This window comes from Elaeis guineensis, chromosome 3 (assembly GCF_000442705.2).
Source record: "Elaeis guineensis isolate ETL-2024a chromosome 3, EG11, whole genome shotgun sequence".
Taxonomy (NCBI): domain Eukaryota; kingdom Viridiplantae; phylum Streptophyta; class Magnoliopsida; order Arecales; family Arecaceae; genus Elaeis; species Elaeis guineensis.
Window position 1 is genome coordinate 125,971,041 of NC_025995.2, and position 25,092 is coordinate 125,996,132.

The 25,092-nt window shown below is 39.4% G+C and overlaps 3 protein-coding genes across 4 annotated transcripts; 2 read left to right on the forward strand and 1 right to left on the reverse strand.

Annotated features, from left to right (window-relative positions):
- Window positions 1-348: 348 nt before the first annotated feature.
- LOC140856699 (uncharacterized) lies at window positions 349-11,861 on the forward strand. Its single transcript, XM_073254898.1, has 5 exons — window positions 349-583; window positions 676-3,261; window positions 5,896-7,674; window positions 10,519-10,771; window positions 10,876-11,861. The coding sequence occupies exons 2-5, from the start codon at window positions 820-822 to the stop codon at window positions 11,424-11,426; spliced, it is 5,025 nt and encodes a 1,674-aa protein (XP_073110999.1). The 5' UTR covers window positions 349-583; window positions 676-819; the 3' UTR covers window positions 11,427-11,861.
- Window positions 11,554-15,086, forward strand: LOC140856700 (uncharacterized). Of its 2 annotated transcripts, none has more exons than XM_073254899.1 (4): window positions 11,554-11,692; window positions 11,910-11,991; window positions 12,126-12,174; window positions 14,468-15,086. In XM_073254899.1, exons 2-4 carry the CDS (start codon window positions 11,922-11,924, stop codon window positions 14,787-14,789), a joined length of 441 nt encoding a protein of 146 aa, XP_073111000.1. In that variant the 5' UTR covers window positions 11,554-11,692; window positions 11,910-11,921; the 3' UTR covers window positions 14,790-15,086. The 2 variants fall into 2 exon arrangements, with proteins under 2 accessions (XP_073111000.1, XP_073111001.1); XM_073254900.1 differs by lacking the exon at window positions 14,468-15,086 and adding an exon at window positions 13,826-14,209.
- Window positions 15,087-15,685: 599 nt separating this feature from the next.
- On the reverse strand, window positions 15,686-24,306 carry LOC140856701 (uncharacterized). The gene is made up of 4 exons (XM_073254901.1): window positions 22,731-24,306; window positions 20,792-21,726; window positions 17,105-17,161; window positions 15,686-16,147 (listed from the first exon to the last, which is right to left on the reverse strand). The coding sequence occupies exons 1-4, from the start codon at window positions 23,725-23,727 to the stop codon at window positions 15,902-15,904; spliced, it is 2,235 nt and encodes a 744-aa protein (XP_073111002.1). The 5' UTR covers window positions 23,728-24,306; the 3' UTR covers window positions 15,686-15,901.
- Window positions 24,307-25,092: the final 786 nt, after the last annotated feature.

Here is a 25,092-nt window from a genome sequence, read left to right on the forward strand (position 1 = left end):
TAAGGTCCGGCCACTAAATGCCACACCTGCCACATCCGGATTACGGATCCATTAGTAACAGACCCGGGCCGCTCAGAGCCTAGCCTGAGTCCACCGGATCATGGTACACTGTACACCAAACCCTCCCTCCGGGAAAGGCGAATAATTTGGTAAATTTCTAAAATCGGAGGGCCGTGCCTAACGCTTCTTGAAAGGGGAAAGAGGGCACGAATGGTAATTTACTCTAAAAAACAGAGGCAACTTTCTTTCGAGATTCGACCGGAAAAGGTAAAGCTTCGACGGGCCGTCAGATCAAGATCGGACGTACAGGTCTGGCGTAGTCTTCGGGGGGAGTTGGTTGTATTTTCATTTCCCCTGTTTTCCATTTTTTCGGTTTCTAAACCCTGGGTCTCTTGAAATTGAAGAAACCCTAGCTCGTCGTTTTCTATCTAGGGTTGGGTTGGGGAATCACCTCGGAGGAAGTCGTATAAATCGAAGGATTTCCTTGCAAGAGAGATCGGATTCGATCGGGGAACCAGTTTCCCCATAGAGTCTGGAGCCGATCGGTGGGAGAATTTGTTCCAGATATGCGCTTTTGATTCAGGTACGTGGGTTCCCCCCTTTTCCTTTGATCGCTTCGATTTTGTTGGGAGATCGGTCGGGAAATGGGTTTTGATCGGTATCCTTGCTTTTCAGTGTTCTATTTCTGTGCGTTTTGGGATCATGTGGTTGGAATGATGTTGTCAGATCCGGAATTAGGGTTTCGATCGGCGCCTAATGTATGATGGATGATAAAATTTGGGGGTTTTGGTTGCCTTCATTTGGATTGAGGGTCTGTTGATGGAACTCAGCGTCGAGAAACCTGTGGTACCCGATATTCCCAAGAAGTCGAGACCTTTTAATCTCCCCAGCATTTATGTGAAGAAACCAACGGGTTCTGATAGAAAACTATGGGCTCAGAAGGAGCTTTTGGGGGCGAGAGAGATTGCTAAAGCTTTGAAGCGGAAAAGGAGTTCCTCATATGATAATGGTGGTTCTGTTCTAGAGGAATTAAGGAGTAAAAGGAGTAGAAAGGAGGTCTCTCTGAGCAGTTTAGGACCTGCCATTAAGAGGCACCGCAACAATCTGAAAACGTCAAGACCAAAGCAGGATGGGTCTGTTTTTGCTGTTGGAACGACGGAGAAAGTGGGCACCATAAGTGGTGTTTCAGGCAGTTTGGAAATTGCAAATGGTAAGGTAAGACACGTGGGAAATGATCTTACCATAGCATCATCGAAGAAGAAAAAACGCCGATCTCAGCAAGTTGGGAACTTAGGGAACTCGAGTGGGTTGGTTGATAGTGTAGTTATTCCAAAGCGACCGCGAGGCATCTCAAGGTGGAAAAAATCCGAAGATATTGTCAGCTTGAAGAGTGCTACGAGTAACCTCAAATGTGGTAACAGCAGTACAGAAGTTTGGAACAATGAATCATCCACCATTGTAGTTCCTCAGTCTCAGGTGTCAAATGGTAGGCAGAGGAGGAAACTTAATGAATTTAAGGAGTATGGATCCAGTAGAAGTAGTTCTGTTCCTCACATTGAAGGTGGAAGTGGTAGTTCCATTCAGGTTAGTAGTAGAAGGGACCAAAATAGGAAGAAACAGCAGCCCACAGTGATTAAAGAGACTAATCTTGAGAATGAAGCACCTTTGATTGGCAATGATGAGCCATTTTCTGGGGATTTTCAGGATGACGATGATGAGAACCTGGAACAAAATGCTGCCAGAATGCTTTCATCTCGGTTTGATCCAAGGTGTACAGGATTCTCAAGGAATAGGATGGTGCCTACAACAGAATCAGCAACCAGGTCATCATTAGTGCAATCATTTCATCAGAATTTGCAGGATCCAGTGATAGAAGCTTCTCCTGTGGATGCTGCAGGTAGGGTGCTGCGCCCAAGGAAACGCAATGGTAAAAGTTTTGTCAGGAAGCGTCGTCATTTCTATGAGGTCTGCTCTAAGGATATGGATCCCTATTGCATCGTCAAGCAGAGAATTAAAGTATTTTGGCCTCTGGACAAGAGTTGGTATTTTGGCCTGGTTAAGGATTATGATCCTATAACAGAGTTGCACCATGTCAAATACGATGATCGTGATGAAGAGTGGATTAATCTTCAAAATGAGAGATTCAAGCTGTTGCTTTTCCCTAGTGAAGTCAGAAGCAAGTTTAATTCCGAGAATTCTTTGGAACGGAAACCGACGAGTAGACAACTTGTGAAACATGCTATGGATGACAGTGGTGTAGGCAGCTTGATGGAGTCGGAACCCATTATCTCATGGCTGGCTCGGTCAAATCGCCTACTGAAGTCAACCCCAGCTAATATCATAAAGAAGCAGGGTAGAGCTAATCCACTAAAGGATTTTGAGCCATCCATTTCGTTGGAGATGAAAAAACACATGGCTGTGAGTCCATCTGATTTGAGATCAAATAAATTATTTTCCAAATCTGATGTGCCAAAGAGGTCATCTGATGAGGGCATTGCTGAAGCACTGGTGCTGAAGGGCAAAACTGGCTTTGAAGATAGGAAGTTATCTTATGTCTATTCCAGGAAGCGTTTTCGCTATAGAAAGGATCGTTTGGGCAACAATATGCTGGAGCAGGACTTTGCTTGTGGTAGTTCCACCCAGTCAATCAGTATACTTGCTTCTGTTGCTAACAGGGCAACAGTTATAGAAGGACCGAATGTAATCAGCACATCAGTAGAAGTGAAACAAGTTGCATTGAAACTGATGATACCAACTCAGTACATTCATGAGCTTGCATTTGGAGCTGAAAGCTTTTGGCTGTGCCGAGCCCATTTTCTTATGCAGTGTGGTAAACTGATGCATGTGTGGCCAATGGTTCATATGGAATTAATTTTTGTTGATAATGCTCAAGGATTAAGGATTCTCTTGTTTGAGGGGTGTTTAAAGTGGGCAGTATCTATACTCTGTGTAATCATTAGGACATTTTATCAACATACCGATCAAAGCAACTTCATCGAGCTAGAAATGCCCTGCACTTCAATTGGGTTCAAGATTTCAGGCTTGCATGATCAAGGAGGGGACCTTCTCATCATCTTATACAGCTTCTTCAAGCTAAATAAATCGAAATGGAAATGCCTGGAAGATAAACTCGAACTGCATTGCATGAAAGTCAAGGAGCTACCTGTAGCGGAGATCACATATTCAAGCATCAAGAACCTCCCAAGAAAAAGTGATCAAATAGTCTGCACTTCCGATGTTAAGGATCCAGCTTCACTTGAGGTATTCTGTTTTTTTCCCCTTTTAACTTTGCTTTGTTTACTGATAAGCATTTGTAATGCATCCTGAAATATTCACACCATTCACTAGCTCTTAGAAATTTTATCTTTTAGTATATGATAGATAATGCAATATCTTGATCCAGACAAGTTTTAATTGACTGATTCTGTTGGATTGACCATATGCATCTGCTGAAACAGGTGGCATCAGCTGAAACTGTGCACAGCTTTGGTTGGCATGTTCCAACACTTGTCAGTGTCTTCTATTGTTTATGCTTTGTTCAAACAGGACAAAATTGTTGAAAAATATTTTGTTTTGTTAGCTTATCGACCTTCAGCTAGGCTTCATGGAAAGCTTTGCTGAGAATTGGTGCATATTTCTCTGGAAACACATTTTCACTTTATTTGGTAGTTTTGCTGAAAACGAAGCTGTTCCTGATATAAGGAATTCATAGTTGGGGAAACAGATATGGTACCAAAGCATATTAATAATGGACTTATGGACATGTTTTAATATTTGGGGATAATCTGGCCATTACTTATGGTATGGTGTATTTCATGTTGTATCTATTACAGCATATTATACTTGATAATTATGTATTTTCTGTTCTTTTATGAGTGTATATGCCAACTACGTATGTCGAGTTTACAATTACATATACTTTTTGCTAGTAGGTTATGCAGTTTGTTTCCAAAAGTGTAGAATTATCTCTGATCAGCATCGACCAATAAAGCTTGACTATTTCTAGCTATAAAATTCTTATTTTTCTAAATATCACTGGATAGGATACCTAGATTTTGCAGGATGAGTTTGAATTACTGAATGTTGCCCAATCTTCAAATTGAGCTTCATCTAGTTATATGTGTGTAAAGTAAACACCAGATATCAAATATTATAAATCTCCAAGCATATTTCATATTCTTGTACTGTTTCGTTCTTCGTGCTAGTTCACATGTTTTGTACCTGCCAATAGAGCTGTTATCGAGTGAAGCCAGCATGCTAAGTGTAAAAACCAATTGTGGGATCTATAAAACTTCGATGTGCATTATGCTTGTGGTTTTAACATAAACTACATTATTCTGGTTCTACATAATTAAGGAAGTATGCCCAATAAGCTGGCATGACAAACTTGCCTCAACAACCTTTGTCGTCTCTAAAAACCTTAGTGTTGTTTTTACTGGATCAGAAGATTGTGGTGTAAGGTTTGTTATCTCGGTATTGGACTCATACTACTACCATTCTATTATAATGTCGGTGCGCAATTCAGTATGGTATGAGACAGCATATCAAGTGTTGATATGGTATGAGATAGCATGCCAATTTGATATTGATATGATCCAATATGTCCGGTATGGTATATATACCGACTAGTACGGCAAACCTTGTTGTGGTGCCTGACATTCCTATGAGAGATTTTGGCATGTGAGTCCCCCTTTCCCAGTCCTCTACCAAAATAGTCTCTTTCTATTATAAAAAGATATTTAGCATGACAATATTCATCCCAAAACAATCCTAGCCCAAAAAAGTAGCATGACTAACATGACACAATAAGCTTCATCATCTCTGAAAACCTTATTTGTCGTTCTTAGTAGATCAGAAGATTGTGGTGCTTGACATCCCTGAGAGAGATTTTGGCATGTTGAGTCCCCCTTTCTCAATCCTATCCCAAAACAGTCCCTTAAAGTTATAAAAAAGATACTTAGCACTTCATTTTGGTAAATTGGACAAAACATACTCTGCCATTTAACTAATACCTACATTAATTTCTTTCTGTTAAGGATAGTTATGACCTTAATCTCTTATTCTTTCATATCAGAAACTGCTCAGATGGATGACCATGTCTCCATTCTCTTTAGTAATAGAAAAAATTAATGCTATAAACTTCCATTTAATAGAGAAAGATTAGCATATTCAGTTGTTTGTTGGATAGCAATAATTGTTTTTGTCCCGTTCACCAAAAACTAGAGTGGCGTGTTTGATTCACGACTGGAATCGGAATTGGAATGGATTGGACTGAGAACTAGAATGGCCATATCATCCGATTTGTTTGGTTCTTGACCAGAATCAGAATGGAATTTAAATACTAGGGGAGAGTAGAAATTAGGTTTTGAGGAATTGGGCATTTCCATCCCCCCTAGAATTGGAATGGGAATAGAACTCCCTCCAACAAAACAACTAGAATGGGACTCACTCATTTTCATTTCTATTCCATAGTTCAACTCCCCCCAACCAGAAAGAAAATTATAAGAGAGCGAAACTTATTGGGGATCAGATTGGGAAATGTGCCCTTTTCTTGAAAAAAAGAAACGTTGGATTTAGTGCTTGTTATAGAACTTCTGAACCAAGTTTAAGTTTGTGAACCTTCTTTTGTGATGCAGCCAATATGTTGATGTGTTATGGGAGCACGGAGATTTACATTTGAGTTTTGAGAAGTTGTTATTCTCAAATGATCTCTAGCATCTATATGCGTATGCATGTTAAATTCTTCTCTTTGTTAGAAAAGATGCTGTTCTTTTCATGAAAGTTTTTATACCTTTATAAGTCAACTAAAACTGTAGTCATGTCAATACCTTGGGTATTGATTTTGTAAGTTCTGATAGGCTGTCAAGTAAATTTCTGTATGTTTCTGGTATGCAGGATTGCTCAGAAGGATATTTCTCAGACCTTCTACAGGGGCTTATCCCCAATAAATTATTTTATTTGAATACAAAACCTACAGTTTGTTATCTTGATGAGAAACGTGGTGGTCCTCTCCAATGCACCTTTTTCTTACCTGCTCTAGCTTCCTTTTTACTGAGCATTCATGTCAAATTTCTGATTGAGAACAATGCAGCCTCTGTTTCCTCTCAGAAGGCCACTACAATTTCTTCACAAGAACATCCATGTAATAATGACCAATTGGCAGCTGATGGCTGCTCTCTCGTTGAGGAACCTTCTGATCAAGTTTCTGAAGTCACACATGAGAACCTGGGAACCTCTTTGGCCCAGGCTGCTGCCAGTTCTGGAAGGCGAGAAACAGATGCTCTCTCTGCTAGCAGTGATGGTAACTGGATGAAATCCTCTCATGATCTCCTCGTTACTGAGGTTAAAGTGATCGAAAATTTGGTAGGTCATGGAGATACGGAGAACAGCAGTTATGGTGAGACTGTTAATGCACGTGAAAGGCTACAATGTCAGATTGAGTCATGGAAAGGTGCTGATAAGTCATCTTCTTCATATCCTGAAGATTCTTTTTCCCCAGACAAGTCTGAAGGTGGGTGCAATTCTTCTATGAATGCTACCAATGTCCAAGCTCAACTGCTTGATGAAGTGGTGGAGGGGCATTCATTTGGTAAGAGAACACAAGCTGCTGAGCCTGCATCTGATCTGGTCTGGGAAATGAATGAGCATGCAATATATAGTGCAAATCCAACTGCTCCGAGAAGCATATGGCATCGCAATCGCCATTCTTCAGCTTCATGTGCATTTGGTCACCATGAAAAATTATGGCCAGAAGATTTTGTGCAAAATGGCTCCAAGAAACCTAGAACACAGGTATCATATTCATTATCCTCTGGAGGCTGCGAACTTGGTTTAAAACCCCAAAGCAATCACCGTAAAGCACATACCTATAAAAAAATAAAAAACAATAATGTAAAGAGGTCTTCTGGTTGCTTGGGAAATCCTCAGAGCTATTGGGAGTCACGGACATGTGATGCAAATGTCCTTGTTACACTTTCAGATAGAGGGCGGAGAGAATGTGGAGCGCAGGTTGTACTTGAGTCAGATGATCAGCAGAATTGGAGGATTTGTGTAAAATTTTCAGGGATTACCAAGTATTTTCATAAGGTACACCACTTCCTGCAGCCTGGGACAACAAATCGTTACACTCATGCTATGATGTGGAAAGGAGGAAAGGATTGGACCTTAGAATTTGCTGACAGGAACCAGTGGTCTTTTTTCAAACAAATGCATGAAGAGTGCTACAATCGGAACATTAGGGCTGCCTCTGTTAAACATATTCCTATCCCAGGTGTTCGCTTGATCGCAGATGGTGATGACAACATTGCTGACATGCCTTTTGTTCGAAATCCACCAAAATATTTTCGGCAAGATGGGACAGAGATTGACATGGCACTGGATCCAGCTCATGTGTTATATGACATGGATAGTGCTGATGAGGAGTGGATATCAACAACAAGAAATTCTTGCGATTCTAATGGTGGTAAAATGATTGAGATCACGGAAGATTTGTTTGAAAGGGTCATGGACATGTGTGAGAAATTTGCATATGCTCAACAGTGTAATGAGTTTACAGGTGATGAAATAGAGGAATTCATGGCTGATGTTGGTCCGCTAGATGTTGTTAAAGAGATTCATGAGCACTGGTGTCAAAAGAGACAGAAGAAAGGCATGCCTCTGATTCGGCAGTTTCAGGTGATATTTCATCTGCTTCTTCTGATCCTATTATGGATGCTTAAATTCACAGACATTTGATTCAAATGTTGAGAAACTTAATTTATTTTGTATATTTTTGTCTGCAACAATTTCTTTCAAGTAATTCTAGCAATTTGTTTTAATTTTCATTAAGTAGTCATAACAGCATAATATGTATGTTTTCTCCTGTTGGTAAAGTATCTGTTTACTGATTCATACATATTAACCGACTGCCTAAACTGGACAGAACGGAAGAAAAGGATTCATGTAGTGGACCCCAGCTAGTTTGGGATTAAGGCTTAGTTGAGCATAGTGACTGACTGAGTTGACTGCCAGCATGTTGTTTTGTTCAGAAGCTTTGAAGTGCTAACTTTGATGCTGTCTAGGGGACATAGGATTTTATCTACGTGGCTTCTGCTTACATGTGCTCTATTTCCAATTTTATCTTCTGAATCATGTTTGACTGTTATCATAGCAGATCTGCAAAATGATGCCTTCTCTTGTTTCCACTGTCAAATTATATTTACTAATATTTCTATCAAATTATATATCATACAGCATCTAGCTGCTATTGTCCATAGTATAAAACAGTTTCATTGATTGATTTGGTACTCAGCCTCCCCCCCTTATCTTTTACATTGTTCAGACAATTTTCACCTGATTCTAACCTACGAAACATTTTAATTTTTTGGGACTGATATCATCTGATTTGTCACATTAAGTGGTTGATGTGGATCTTGCTTCCTTATTGTCCTTAATAGTTGGAGGTTCCATGCCTAATTTATTTTTTCACTTTTTGCCATTTGAAATTTCATGTCTGCTGAATGTTTTGGAATGTCTACTTTGTTTTGATCATTTGTCAATTCAAGAAATTGGTGTAAAACCATCGTGCACTGATATGTTTTTTTTAACATGTGTTTCATACAACCCAAATTCTATTATCGCGCTTTTTAGGAATCTATGATGCACTTAGGCTTAAACTTCAGCTGTGCCATTGCTATTGTATACTTGCGCAAGGTAATCTTATATAAGGATCTTGCCGATTAGGCAAGGCAACAGACCTGTTTGATTGAGTGTTGCTGGAACATTGACTATTTCCTTTGTCTCCAATATCTCTCGTGGTGCCGTCACCTTCTCTGACCTGATGTTGTGTTGCTTCCTTTTGTGGATTTAGAATGTGCTGTAGTTTATTTACAGTTGCAGTTCTATTATGATACTTGGCAAATTATTTGTTTATATTATTCGTGAAACTTGTATTCTGCTGGTTTCCTTCGTGCATTTATATCATGCTATTTACTTATGGTTGTCCTTTTATCATGAACTTGATATATTATCTTTTACCATGTGTGCATGATAATTTTGCTTTAGTATCTTTCTTCTTTAGTCCATGTTAGATTTTAGGGAATATAGTGCTTTCCTCCATTTTAGGTACTTTTCTAGGTTCTTTCTACTTGTGTTGTATATTAGATAACTAGGGTTTGCCATTGGGCCAACAAGGGTTCAGTCCAGCTGATTGCATCCTCACTCTTGATGCTGCTGCAATTGATCATGACCTTTGCTTACGTCAATGATCCCAAGCTTGGCCCGTGTTTTTTTACATTGTTCATGCATGATGAATCTGCTTTGAACTTAGTCTATATTAGCCAATAATTTGCATTGCCCAAGGTCAAATTGGGCCTTCGATTTGGCTTCAAGATTTTGGGCCTTTTCTTAGCTTAGATGTGATCAAGAATGTTGTACTGCCCCAAACTGTTCGGGGCATATCGAGCTGTACTAGGGGTGGATTGGCACTGTTCCACTCTTGTTTCATTTTAAAACAGGGGCTCCACCCCTGTTCTCGTGCGCCAGAGGAGATGGGGGCTCGAAAGCTCCCCCCTTCCTCTTTCTCTCTTCCTCTCTCCCTCTTCCCCTCCTTTGCTAGCTTTGTTGTGTTGCTACGGGCCTGGAACGGAGCAGCATGGTTGCGTAGTATACCGCCGCAACTAGTCCAGGTTCTAGTACCGGCACAGCAAAACCTTGGATGGGATATTTGGATGCTAGGGCTATTGACATATGAGAAAGAGGGTAAGCACTGACATTGGAAAAGATGTGCTTTACTAAAGATGTATTAGCATTTTCATAGAGGTGTCATGCAGATATGTTTATTTAAAAAGTTCTGCTTGACCATACAAGCAAGGTCCTGATGGGTCTTCAAACTCAGGCAGGGGCGCTGATCACGGGCCTATGTCCCCATCCTAGACCTGGGCCGGGATTGCAAGATCATTTGGCTGTGTGAACCTGTTCTCACTGTGAAAGGATCAGTAATTCAGAAGAACCTATATTTTGATTGTTTTTTGGAGATTCATTTTGTGGAATGTTTCTGAATGTCGTTGCATAGCAATATGTGTGGCTTGACCGCCGAGGCAACCAGGGCGGGTTTCTGGGTTTGAACCCAGAAGGTAGCATTCCTAGTTTACTTCTTTCAAGAAGAAGAAGAAGAAGAAGAAGAAGAAGAATGGCTTGGCCAAGCTTAAAGCAACATTAATTCAATAATGACTTATTGATGGCTTTAAATGTAATGCCATAATGGTTGGAACTTGGAAGTCTCTACATGGCAATACAAGTTAAATTTTGTTGGAATTTCCATCAATTGACCTTAGTTTGCTTCTTTTTTCTCGTTTTTTCTTACTGAAAAGCTAGGACACATTATACCTCTGGTTGTCAGCACCACGTGTCATCTCGCAGATTTGCAGCGACACACACTTTCTTTTGTGCAAGACCAGGCAGAAGATGGTCTTTAAGCTCCTCCCCCTTCCCTTAATAACATGCATGAACTTAACAAATTTCATTCATTTGCTTGTTCAGCCTGCATTATGGGAGCTTTACCAACAGCAATTAAAAGAATGGGAATCAGCTATGAACAAAATGCACAGCTCATCTGATGGGTGTCAAGATAAGGCATGTTTGCTCAAGAAACCTCCCATGTTTGCTTTCTGTTTAAGGCCACGAGGCTTGGAAGTACCTAACAAAGGGTCTAAGCAGAGGTCTCATAAGAAACTAATGTTCACAGGCCACCATAATGCTTTTGCAAGAGAGCAGGATGCTTTCCATGCTCATGGTACATTTTCTTTTATCCTGTCTTTTATTGTGTTCTATATTTATCTCATTTTTCTAATGTCTATAACTCCTTGTTACGTATTTTTTGTTTATTTGTGGTATCAGGCAGAAAATTGAATGGACCTTTAGTTGGAGAGGAGAGGACCTTATTTGCTATCCCGAGTTGTGAATCTTCAGATTCTTTTCATTGGTTTCCATCTCCAACCAGTTTCTCACCACGGGATAGTTCAAGAACAGAATCTCTCCTGACAAATGATAGCTTAGAGAGATTTCCACACCCAAAGCTCAACAAAAGTAATTCTAAGAAGATGGTCATGCTCCCATCTGCCAGGGATTCTCAAATAACACCTTTCTCATATAATCAAAAATCAAAGAGAAATGGACTCTACCAATGGGGTCTTGACATGCATGATTGGCCCAACACAAAGCAGTCACAGGGTGATGGATATCAGAATCATCGAGCAGATATTGATGAGTTCAGGTTGCGGGATGCATCAGGTGCAGCTCAGCATGCATTAAATATGGCCAAGCTTAAGAGAGAAAAAGCTGAGCGACTGCTGCACAGGGCTGATGTTGCACTTCGCAGAGCTTTGGCTGCAGTTATGACTGCAGAGGCAATAAAAGCATCTGAAAAAGATTTGATTGGTGATTGGTGAAATTGGAAAGATTCATGGGGCTTTTTTTGAGCATAGGAATATCACACCTGATTTTTAACACGTTGTACCATTTTGCTGGACAGACTCTTCATGGAGATTGGCTTATGTATCTCCTTCAAGAAAGGACCTTTTAGTCATAGACGATGGATTCCAAGTGAACTTTTGCATCGGGGCTGTGCCGAGTCGGATAAAATGTTTTTGAGCTTTTGGTTCAGCTGCTTCGGCGAACCATTTTGGCTTTCTGCTGTAGTTATTGTCATTAGACGGTGGGGTCTATCACTCCATTAAGTAGATGGTGTAGTTTTTGTTTTTGGTTGCTAATCTTTTTGTACAGAAAATTCCCCCTCTTCACTTCTACCTTATTGTGGAAAATGTCCTCAAACAATAGTACATTTGGCTCAGAATTATTATACACATGATGGAAGTTTTCTTTCACTTTTGATGCTCAATTCTTATCTGATGAATGAAGGTGGTGATATGTAGGGCCATTTGGGCATGTTCAAGTTTGGAATGGCAGGGAAAGCATATCTTGCTGTTCTAGTGGCTAATGCTGATATCTGCAATTGTAAGTAGATCGCATAACCTCCATTCTGGTTTAGAATCTGAATACTATATGGTCCCTCATGATAAACTTCTTTAAACCATGACAAAAGTCATAGCTTGAGTTCCTTTCTCATCTCTAATATACTTTGTATTTAGGTTGTTCCATGGAAAGTCAGTGTTCGGTCTATGTTCCAGCAAATATCAGGTAATTTGTGGTTTTACTACCACAGTTATATAAGATTTTATATTCTTGTGCAAGTTCTCTAGTTTTTACTATGCCATAGAGAGAATGCTCCTTGACGACGATCTTCCTTACTTTCTCTCAAGATCCATGCTGAAAATTTATTTTGCTTTTAATATTGTATCCCTGGTTCTATGTACTATACTAACATTATAAAATTCCATTTTATGACCATTTATAACTAATATACTCCATCCTGTGCCATCAAGTTTCAAACTGTGCCAAAAGAATATCTTTAGTTCTCCTTTTAAAATCATCTTCTGCGTAGTTTGAGAAGATTGCCATACATGTGTATGTTCCTTGTGTAAGTATCATATATGTGGAAGTCAAATTCTGATAGTCTATATATTATCAAAAATCTTAAAACAATATAGTTATCAACAATAAAATCAACTTGATTGCTGAGAACATAGTCAGAAATTATATATTATTAGTTTAAAAGTGATTAAGTACTTGAGGTTTATTTTAGTGCTTATGCAACATCTTGGAAAGAGTTCTTGATTATTTAGCTCATTTTCTCATGTTTATCAGGCTTGAGAATGAATCCTGAAAAGGGTCAATAGCACTTTTATATGTTTCAAGAACTGCTCCACTTGAACGTTAAAGATAACAACATGATCATAATTTGCATGAAGCAAGCAAGAGATATGTTAGAGAACACTGCATAAATTTTCCAATGATTATGTTATGAATGTAACAACCAGAATTGCTGGATGATAAGTTTTTAGTGCTAAGTGTGATGGAAAAATTGAAAATAATGCTCTCCCACCCACAACACCCCCCCCACCTCCCCACAACCTCCACCCAACCACCTCAATTCTAGTGCTTCTCGAGTCTTCATCTGCCAAGTCGCTGCAGCAGTAGGGAACAGGGTGTCTTTTCTTTTCATTTATCCCTGTTTCAAATAATCAACAAATAGCTGTGTTTTCAGTCGCTTGATATTTTGTTGTTATTGAGTGCTCAAGTTGAGGGGTGTTTTCTCTTTATGGCACTTCTTGCTTTTCTAAGTCGGTCGATGTGGGAAATGCCTGATGCACATATTATGTTGTGTTGTCGTCTAAAAGGTGAAAGTAGATATTATTGAACTCTGAAAGAGAAGGGAAAAGCGGGGAGGGGTGACACATGCATAGGCGAGGAGAGTGTGTTTATATGGTTTGTAAGTCGTTAAATTAGCAAATGTGGGTAGTGAGATGAAGGTCCAGTTTGATAACTATTACTTGATGGTACACCATACATGTGGGTTGGAAGCATGAAGTACATCTTATATGGTTTACATGTTGGAAATGGTTATATGGAGTGAGATTAGGAAAAGGGTGTTGCCTGTGAACAAATGGATCACTGGATCCTAGAAGAGTGCAATCAAGTGTTCATTCTGATAGTCTGACCTTTTGGGCAATGTCTGTACTGGGCTCTGTGATGGAGGGCGGTAGAGGTTTTTACTGATAGTCTTCTTGACCTCCTGGCTGATCATTTACCGTAACCCTTGTTACTGAAAAGTTTACTGCAAAAATTTCCACTAACACCTGATACCTTCAGCGATTTATGTTTTGCCCCAGCTGTTTCCTTTTCCATTGCAACATTTTCTTGCTGTCTTTAGTATAATTCTTTTTGCCAGTCAAAACGTCCGACGGTCAGCAGCTACATCCTCTGAATTCTGCAGCAAGAAGTCAGACACTTTGTTCAGAATTCTGCAGGGCTGGAGGCATGATTTCGAATGTTAGCATCATGAGTTTGAATGTTAACATCCTTAAATCTGTATTGTACCCGAAAATGTCAATTGTATTCTGGTTTAGTGTGCTTGTATGCATGCATAAACATAATGCAATTGGAGAGTTAGCTTAAGGCTGTTTTACTGCTGGAAAATATGGCCAGAGCCCAGAGGCGTGGACATGTTATGAATGTCACAACCAATGCATTATAAGAATTTCAAATAAACAATTAGTTTGTTTTTGTTCACAAGAAATCAATGTCATTTGAAACTGCCGCAGGCAATTGTATCTGATTTGCTGCAAAAGAAGGCTGGTGGTGAGGACGTGTTATCAATGTCAAAAGTAATACATTATTTTATTCAAGAATTTCAAATACAGATTTAGTTGTTTCACCCCCCCACCCACCCAAACAAAACCCCAAAAAATAAAATAATAATAATAATAATAATAATAATAATAATAATAATAATAATAATAATAATAATAATAATAATAATAATAATAATAATATTCACAATAATAAAGACATTTGAAGATACCTGCTGCAGGCAATTATATCTGATTTGCTGCAAAAGAAGGCTGGAGGTGTGGTCAGATGTTAAGATTGAGTACTATAGTTCTTCATTGTACCGCGCTCTTCAGTGGGGTGGAGGGGCGAATAACGAAGGCGGGCATGCACCACACGCAAGTAGTAGTTTAGTGTTAATAGCCCTAAATTATATACATGTAAATTTTTTAAATCTTGCATCCGTGATTTCATCTGTCTTGGGACAACTGGAAAGGCTAATAGCCCTGACGGAAATGCTGTTTCTTGCTTGGATCTTTCATGCAAGTGATGCAAGCGAGAATTTGATTCAATCGATGATCTAGGCTGCGAACCTCGAAACACACTGAAGGGGCCAGCATTTATTTTCCCAGACCACTATTTCCCGTTCCAGCGCAAGGATATTAAATGATTCTTATGTTGTCCTGACCACGATCAAATGTTCGATTCAGAGCTGCTGGAGTTTAGGGGGAGTAATATAATCATAACATATGCCCAAGGTTGTCGAGTTGTTTCTTTAATGAGTATGAGAAGTAATTTCACCTTTTTCAGTGCTTTTTAACTTCTGGTTGGAGTAAAAATAGGAAGCAGCTGATATGTTTTCTGCAGGGCATCTGATGATATTACAAAAATCTCTTGGTGACAACAGAACACAGTCAAACTTAGGCTCATGCTGCCACTGCCGCTGCCGCTGCAAGTGACAGACGCAACGGTCGTGTGATGATGTAGGCACAATGACTTGCTTGATTTGTTTTCATGAGCAAAGTAGCATCCACTGTTGTTGGCGTTGTTGACCAACGCCCCAACTAAAGCAGGCGCGCATGAAAAAGAACTAACGTTCAGGTTGCAGGGAAGGTCCCATCATGATTTCGCCTTTAGGCACTAGGAACTACCAGACGGCTATCATTTGCCTCCATTCAGGCAGGAACATACCACGCAAACATACACGGCTTAGATCCGTAAATTTCTATTATAACATAACTCAGAAACTTATATTCACCATCTCATGACAAAACAACACTATATCATGACAAAACAGATTAAGCAACCATGGTTTTTGATGCACCAGACTTCTTAGGTTGCATCAATTTCAGTAATAATGCATCAATCACTATAATAGGCAAAACTATAATTTTGGTCCCAGTCTGGAAAGGGAACAAACAATGCGCCAGTAAATTGCAACTGAATTATCCGGGAAGGGCTCATGGTGACCACAGGGTGGGGAGAACTTGATCTAGGTTTACACAAGTGACGTTGCAATACAAGAGTCCCAGGATGAACAGAGAGCCCAGAATACAATTCGCTGCTCAAAATGAGCCAATTACCAGACTGGTTGGGGGGAAATGATGGGCTACCCGAACAACTTACCAGTCATGTAAAATGATAGCACCTCACAATCCAATATGGAAAAAAAAAGAGATTAGTTCGAATAAGGTTGCTACTTGACTTTCATGCACTTGACAAGGACCTCTGCAAATCGCTTGTACAGCTGATTCTTCAGGAACTTGTCTTGAACCTTTTGTCTTCCCCTCAAACCCATCTTCTCCCTCACTGATGGATTGTGTAATAGATATTGGATATTCTGGGCAAGGGTTTGTGCTCCTTCACGCCCAACGGGATGGAGAAGACCTGTTACATTGTGCTCAACAATCTCCTGCGTGCCCCCTGCATCTGTTCCAAGCACCTATATCAGAGGAAAAAACAAATCAATTTTGTTTTTTACTGTTCCCCCAAGAGGAAGAAGCATATATCAATCCAGGCATTGTATAACACATTAGCAACTCATATCACCTTCTTTCTCAAAGTTCGCAAACAATGATGAAGGTCTGAAAAAGACCTCTCTTTATCTGCATACTGGTTTTTGCTTGTTCCATATGCTAGAGGGAAATGATGGCACTGATAAAAGTAGTGCTGAAAGGATATTATAGATGAAAGTATCTACTCACTTGCCTCCGAAAAACCAGAAAATGGGAGATATCGCCAAAATTATCATGAAGTTTCTCATAATTTTAACATAATATTTTAAGGTAAACTGTATGTGATTTTGGAGTCCATCATGATGATTTAAATTCCTACCATTTTTTGAAATGTTTGCCAACATTCACCGACCTGGCTAGCATCACCATTGTAAGTTGCAGTCATCATCTCAACATGAATTTTCTAAATGGGTGTGAAAGGCACGTATTACCTTTATGATGTGAAATAAGTTCAACATTAATCCTAGATGTGAAAGGAAAGAGAGAGAACCAAGTCAGGGCTTCAGTTAGCTATCTTAGTCTTCTTAGATAGATGACTTGGACTTGTTACCTAACATTATAATTTTTCTTTTCTCGAAAAAAAAAAAGATAAATTTTCCTTTTATATTGTTTGCTTTTTACAACCATCAACAGGCAAGAACTTGACACACTAAATGGATACGAGAATCAAGCCAACAAGTCAAAGAAAGACATCAAAGCCTTTCAAGTATACAACTTGACATAACTCGCATATTACATAAATCAATCTATACCATGTAGATAAAGATAACATAATTTCTTCTAAAAAGATAAAGAAGTAATAGATTATGTGGTAGTAAGGTCACTAAAAATGAAATATACAAACTGAGACTTTGTACTTAAATGAAGAAGATGAGTGCTAATACCGGCAGGCCAAATGCCATAGCTTCAATTGTCACCCTCCCAAATGTTTCTCCGAGACCCTGCAAGCCAAATATTTAATTATCATATATCTTTGAAGCAACATAAAAAAAGAGAGAGATGTCGATTGCAACATAATGTGGAAGCAGAATCATTTATTCCCCACTAGAAAGGACTGCAAACTTTTGAAAAGGATAAATTATCAAGAATGACCGGACACAATGGCCATAACACCTAGAATAATGCAAAATTCTCTTATTATTGGGCAACAATCAAAACTTGGAAGCTACATGGAAACCGGTTTAGCAAAGTTTGATGTGGCCCACTCTCTCCCCCTCCCCACCCCCCATCCCCCCCCCCCCGACCTGAAACATTTTCTGACTTGGATCATACAGAAAACTGCAAATGAGTCGAGCTCTTGCAACATAGTCAAATTGATTATCCAACATCTGTTGGGTTTTCTTATTGGGGTGGTCTTGGTCTTGGTTATGATCAACATGATTTATTTGCTAATGCACTTAGCTACTGCACATGCACATACTCCATCGACATGTTTTAGGTGAGTGGTGAGCTGTATATTCATTTTGCATCATAGCATCATCTAGATACTTGTCCATCAAAAGTTACAAGGGATCAACATTCACCATAGAAATTGTTATCACGAGTCATCAGCTTATGCTCTGCCAATCTTCACCACTGGGGTTTCTTTCTCTAGCAGGCTCGACCAAACTCTTCCTTAAAATTTGCGAACCTATTAAACAAGTGTTACTCATACAAAGTGAACTTTCATTAGGATTTGATTTGATTTCCTCAAGAACAAAGATAGCTGTCCAACTATCAAATAAATGTAAATCATCCCTTTCTCCTATTCTCCCTAAAAGGTGCCTAAAAGAATGCCATTTATAATAACCTAATTGCAGTTATTTCATAGACTAGGCATTTCATATAGTAGTGTTATGAAGGCTTATATATTGTACTGTGGAGGAATAGGACTTATATTGCGGATTCCTTGGCATTTCGTTGGAGAGATAAATGGAGGGTAATAAAGTGTATTAGCTTTCATAACAGATATTGATTTATTACAAAGTCAAAATAGCCCTCCCATTTTTTGGTTAGATTAAATAGTAGATTCGGGCAAAAAGGTAAGAGGAATTACTTCCCCTATTCCACAGTATAACCTATATACCATTATGGTGGAATGAGTTATACCGACTAGGCCCACTTATACCACCACATTTTATAACTCCTATTGCTTGGCCATTTTTGTTGTTTGGCAGTGTAACACAGAATAAGGGCCCTGTTCTATGGGTTATTCTGCCTACCACACAGGCCCTTAGCATCTTTACACTCAACATTTGTTCTTCAAGATAAGTAACATTTATAACACCCTAATTAACCAGACTTGCATTTGGGTCATCTTCATCTTTTTCACAATCCAATTTTTGCTCCAAGAACACTCTACAACTTCTTCCATGAGCGTCATTGAGTATATTTGACTTATGATTGCATACTGCTCATAGTTATGGAACTTGTGAGCAGTTAAGTGCTGTGTTGCCACTTAAAAAAATTTCTATCCTCAATAATTACTGAATAATTTAAGAGAACTTGTACATAATTGGCACCTATCTTGGCACTTATTCTCATTTTACTCCTTTACTCATATTTTGCTACAGCTATATTTATGAGGTGATACTGATCTAAAGTAAAGAATGGGTCATTGTAGATTTCAGAGTCCCCTTTATAGGAAATTAGAAAATGCTTATGGAAACTTCTGGTTGCTGCCCACAAATTCCAGCAGAACACAGTTTGAAGCCAGAAGTTATGGTTCTTGGTTTTCGAGGGTTTCTAGATGCCTAAGGTGCACGATGTTTTTGGTATCAACTAAAACAACTATCCTGAGAAAACACAATTTGCATGAGCAACAAATTGATTTCGGTGTGCAACAACTTTCAACAAAACAGCTATGGAATTGAGGAGAATTTAGAAGTTGGAGGACAGGGAGAAGATGAAGAAAAAGTTGAGGAGAGGGAAAAGCAAGGAGATATAGCACAAGTTTCCACTGAAGAAGACAAGACTTAAGAGAGAGGAGTGTCTAGATGATACGAGCAATACCCAAAGAGCAAACAAAAGGAGCTGGCACCCTTTCCAACTTTGCATCTTTCTTTATTGAATAGCCAACACTCTAACCCCTCCCCCAGCCTACCCACCCAAAACACACACACACAAACGAGAGAGAGAGGGAGGGCTAACTTCGTTGGATGATATCGCATTCATAATATCTGACACTGCCAAATAGTCTAAACCGTCTATAGAGACTCGTGAAATCTTTTAATCCCAACAGCTAATCCAAAATAACTCTCAACAATTGAAAAATCAAAGGGAAATTCTAACAAAAGTTCAAATCAGGGATTGATAGTCTCTGTGATGGTGCCTGACAAGGATTAGACCAACCGATCTAAACCCTCTATAGATCTCTGAGAGCTTATTTCTGCAACTAATCTCTGAAAAATAACTCCTTGTGATCTTGATGTCATGCAGCTGTTATGTCCATCGGAGGGTTTTATTGTTTGTTGGCAAATTACATATTTGACATGACCCCTTAAACTTGCTTCATCAGCCACTACATTTTGATTTATTGCTTATACATTTATTCTGAATTTCAGTTCTCTACCCAAGGCAACCTATAAACACCTCAATGTTAGCACAATCATATCCTGGTCATGGACAACCAGCCAATTTAAACCTTTTCAGATAAATAATTGCTATACAGAGATCAAACAATATTGACATGAAGAGACAAGATCAAGAATTAAAAAAATTGACTTAGTGTGATAAGGTAAAGTGTAAATGGAATATATAAATTTTGACGGACTAAACATGATTCCTCAACAAGGATATGTTTAAAAAAAGAAGATGAAATTTTCTTGATATTGGACAAACCTATTCTTTGAAGTGAACAATCATCTTCAAAAGAGAAAGCACTACAATTTTCTAGTTAAAAAAAGCATTATGAAAATTTTCGAAAACCTATCCTTGGATACTAAATCAAAGACTATGAAGGGAGGAATTCCAATCAAAGAATGAACATCATATCAGGTTCTAGAAACTAGAATATACCACATAAAAAAACACATATAGAAACAGGCCAGCCCATCTATAACCTGAAAGCATGAACACCAGTAAAAATTACTTAATCACACTCAGTAGAATTCACAGAAAAGACTGAGAAAAAGTACATAAGACCATGAAGTTTTTGTTTTTCAAGAACTCACTACAGATTCCTATGAAAAGAGAAGCTAAACATAGAAGGAAATTTCGACTTTTCTGATATATCAACCATCCAATGCACTTTAGCTAATCATTTTTCATAAAAGATATTTTTAGTGATAGAAGATTAAGAGCAACAAGAGAGGATTTGTGATAGCATGTTTGACTAGTCCAAAGCACCAACAGAATTCCCATAGATCTTAGTCTCTAAAAAAATGATGGATGCTGGAACATGATCAGAAGTTCTAAAGCAACTCTCTCTAAGATCCACTGCGTAATGATGAATATGACGGCATTAATAAGGCCATAAGTTGCCCCAATACTGAATTCTAATTCCATGCCACAAAAGAGAGCCAAAATTAACATCAATAAGACTAAGGATTTTGAAATGAACTAGTGCATTATATATATATATATAAGATTACCTGCGCATTTATTACATAAACATCAGCTGCAGCATAGAGTGATGCAACACGTGTAGTTGTTGGAGTCCATAGCACTAGCTTTGACAAGTTTGAATGTTGAGACAGAAATCTAAGAATTGTTTTAATATAAAGCACTTTATTGCTCTTTGATCCTATAGAGCCAATTAAAACTTTAAGGCTTTGCTCTTCCTTGTCCTCTCTATCTGACAGCAAGTTTCTCAATTTTCGATGATCTCCTTGTGCCATACTCTTGGAAGTGTGATTAACCAAGGAAAGCATATTAGCTAGTCGTGAACGTCTCTTCTTCCTCTTCTTAGAATTGACATTAGTAGTGTTACTTTGGTGGATATCAGCTGCTGGCTCATCAATCTGGTTGTTTTTCCAAGACAAAGAACCCGTAGTTTTCTCACTGCTCAAGGTTGTTTGGTTTTTATTAGTAAATTCTGACAGCTTTTTCTCCTCCAGTGAACCATTGCTTTTAAAATTTTTTACAGAAACATTGTGCTCAGCCACCAAAAGAGATGCTTCAAGAAGCAACCTCTGGCCTTTACCAGGGTTTATGCTACTTAAAGACATTATAAGCACGTCATTGTCACCCAATCCCATCTCCTTTCTGACTGCACCTCTTAACAAGTTCCTCTTTTCCAGCATTCTCTCAACACTGAATGATGGAGTGTTCAGGGAACATGGAATGCCTGCTACAAACGCCAATTCATCATTCACAGAAAGAGGAACTAGCATAGGCTCTGAATTCAAGTGAATATGTTCTTCTTGACACCAGGATAACCACCTTTTAGACTGTGATTCAGATAAGAATGTCAGCATCTTCACTTGGTTCAGCATATGCTTTGACCGATCAAAGTATTCTCGGCGATTCTCCATGATCCACCAAACAATTTTACTTGATCCTGCTGGAAACTTTGCCACATATTGCTCTGTGAGACAAAAATGGAGTACAAATGGTTAGTTTACAAATAAAACATAGTTCTCCAAGGTCAGATGTTAGCCTAAAGTGTAGCAAGTCATTTCATCTGAAGAAAGCTTAGTAATTGAGGAGCGAGATGCCACAGAGGAGCAGGAGTTTCTATTCTTGAAAATTCTGCTTTCACATCAAGAATAGGTCTGAAGATGATCATGATGGACTTACTGCTGGTCATAAATTGTTGCATGCTGGAGGTCCGATCAAAATCCAGTCAAGAATTAAAACTATAGTATGCATAATTGCATATATCCGCTTATTTAGCAAGGGGCACAAAGAGATAGGTATCAGATAGACAACTCTGGGTTACAGAATAGAAGTAACAACCAATTCCCGTTTCAATGCACTTATAAAGTCAAGTCATCTCAACCAATAATGTCAAATAATATTTCCTAGTAGAATCTGCATTAGAAGAAACTGTAAAAACATGAACTTACATCCACATTAAAAGGACTGTCACCATAGATGAAGCATACTAAGATCTAAATGGTAGACCATAGATGATGTAGAAAGAAAGAATCACCATCATGATGGGTCAAAGCAAATGAAAGTTTGCATTAAAAAACCAATTGTATGGTTATCAAAGTACAATGCACACCTATAATCCCCCTTTTTTTAATCTTGCATTACAGTAAGGTATAGGTTTCTCATGGGGAAGCATCAATTCCAAGATGCAACCCTTTATATTTTTATTCATAAACAGTACACTCACTGTATCAGAACCTCTTCAAAATTTCTATTTACCTGCTAGTAAATCCTATGATTGGTGAATATGCTCATATTTAAACAGTATTAACAAGAAGATATCAAAATCTATGCTGGCAAAATGATAAATCAAAATGATGGACAAACACATCCACAGATGATACTACAACTCAGATGATGACCAGCAAAAACAGGCCATCATTCTACATTGTTCAAAAACATTAAATCTTTAAGCATGAAATGTACATCACTAACCAATCCAGGATGAACAGACAGCTGATCCTGCAATAACAAGGTCAGCTTTCATGGCAGCCTTGAAGCTGAGTTCTGCCCGGTCCTTGAGCACTTTGATCCCTCTCCTATCAAGTTCTGCCATCAATCCACCTTTCTTGCTAAGCACTACAGCAGACACAGTGCCGCCGCAGCTTAAAAGCTCTGTGGCCAACTCCATCATTGAAAGCGGCGCCCCTGTCATTGAAAGTTCATGAAATAGCAACACAAAAGACCGAGACCAGACAGTGCGAGCAAATTCAGCTTTCCTATCACACGTCCCTTTCCTCTTATCAGCACTCCATCCCAAAACCCTCTCTTCTGTCTTGCCAAATGGCCCCACAATCAACCCATATGAAGTATTTCTTCTTGGTATCATTCCATCTTCCATCTCACCTGTCCTATTTTCCACTTTGACACCCTTTGGCTTCAGAGCATTCTTCCTCGATTTACGCCTTGATCTTCTGCTGGTCTTCTTAGGAGCACTCTGATGGGATGAAACCTGTCTTCCTTTCTTTGTCAAACTAACAACCAACTTATTCAAGTCTGATTCTTTTTTCCCTTCCACTACCACTGGCTCCTTACTCAAAGAAGTAGTGGTATTGGCTTCCAGAGACGCTGCAGCTATTCTTGCATCCTTCTCTTGCTTAGGACTACCTGACTCGCTCTTGTAACCAACAAATTCTGCCTTTCTGTCATCATTGTGAGCCCACCCAGATTGCACATAAAAGCCTATGTACGTCCATAGAGTTATGAGAATTAAAAAAAGCACCAGACGGTTGCCTCGAATCCATTGGAACTTGCTGGAATTGGACTTCGACTCCCTTCGGGGAGTTCTGCTGGAACCCAACCGCCGGAAAGAAGGGGAGTTTCTTGAACTAGATCTCCCAGACAAGGATGATTTCAGGCTCCCGGATGTTCGAACAGAAAGCTGCCTTACTAATTTCGCCTGTAAATCCCCTTTGTTACTACCTTCCTCCATCTAACTCTCTTTCCCACTATATAATTACACTCCAACCGCTACCAATCCAAGATTCAGAGACATCTCTACTCAATATTTAGCGTATTTCAAGCGAAAACAACGAAAAAAAACATTAGAAAGGATCAAGAACGACTCTTGGAAATCAAGAATATGGAGAGAAGGATCCAACAGTCCTCAGCGTCACCCAGTGAGAATTCTCATTATTCCACTTCTTGAGCTGCAGAACAACAAGCGCTACTCAAGAGACCCAATGAATCACCAAAAACAAGCCCATATCTACAGATTCTTGCCGACCATAATACTATCAAGAACAGATCAAACAAACTACTATCTCTTACGCCGATCCTACAAGAGAAAGAGAAGCAGAAGTAGAGAGAGATCAAACCCTAGCAATGCCAGAGAAGCGACCAATCGATCCAGAAAAGCTCGCACCAGCTCCAAGATCCCAGAGTGGGAGATCGATATAAAGGAGAAGGGAAGAGCCGAGGGTTTGGGATTGGAGATGTCTTAGGTCTCGAAGACTAGAAGAATCGCAGATCTCTTCAAATGCTTCCAAGTTATCCAAGAAACAGAGAAAGAGGAGCCGGGGAGTTGTCTGGAGGACTCAGCAACGACGCTATTGAGGTTTAAAAAGCCTCCCTTTCCGAGAGGGGCGAGGTGTTCGAAAGGCTCACGTGAAGCGCACGCGAGGGCGTACGAAAAACAGCTCATGGTTTTTTAGGATAACAACTCATAGTTTAATTAAGCAGCGTATGCTTGTTAAATAAATAAAGCAGTGCAAATGAGTTTTTCTCGCCTATGAGAGATTGACACGTAAACTCTCTGGACCCACATATAACAGGGATACGTGGCAGTGGATGGGATATACCGTTTTTCTTTGCTCCCCCGGAATGGTGGCCCCTCCATCTCAGAGTTTCGCGGCCGCACTGCCGTCCGATCAGCGGCTCTTTCTTGATTAAATAAACTCGGGACTGGGTCCCACAAGTTTAAAATACATGCAGTTATCGATAAACAGTGATTTAGATGTGATAGCTGTCAGGGTAACGGAACCTGAAACAGAGAGAGAAGCTGATAGCACACAGCTTTCCATGCTTTGTCTGTATGCGAATGAATACGATCTGCCGTCCGGATTCACCCGCTCCCTTGAATGGACGGATGAGATGGGTCGTCATAAACCACTGTATGCGAGATAGACGGAGCAGCGAGACGCGGCCGGAGAAAACTGATAGATAGGTCCGCAGCGCAGTCGATCACCGTCTGTTTCGCAATTCGCACTGACGTCCCCCGCGTATTTCGACGCCCATTAACGCGATACAAAAGTTTAGGTGAGCAAACCCTCTGAGGTTTCAACGCCATGTGGTTCCA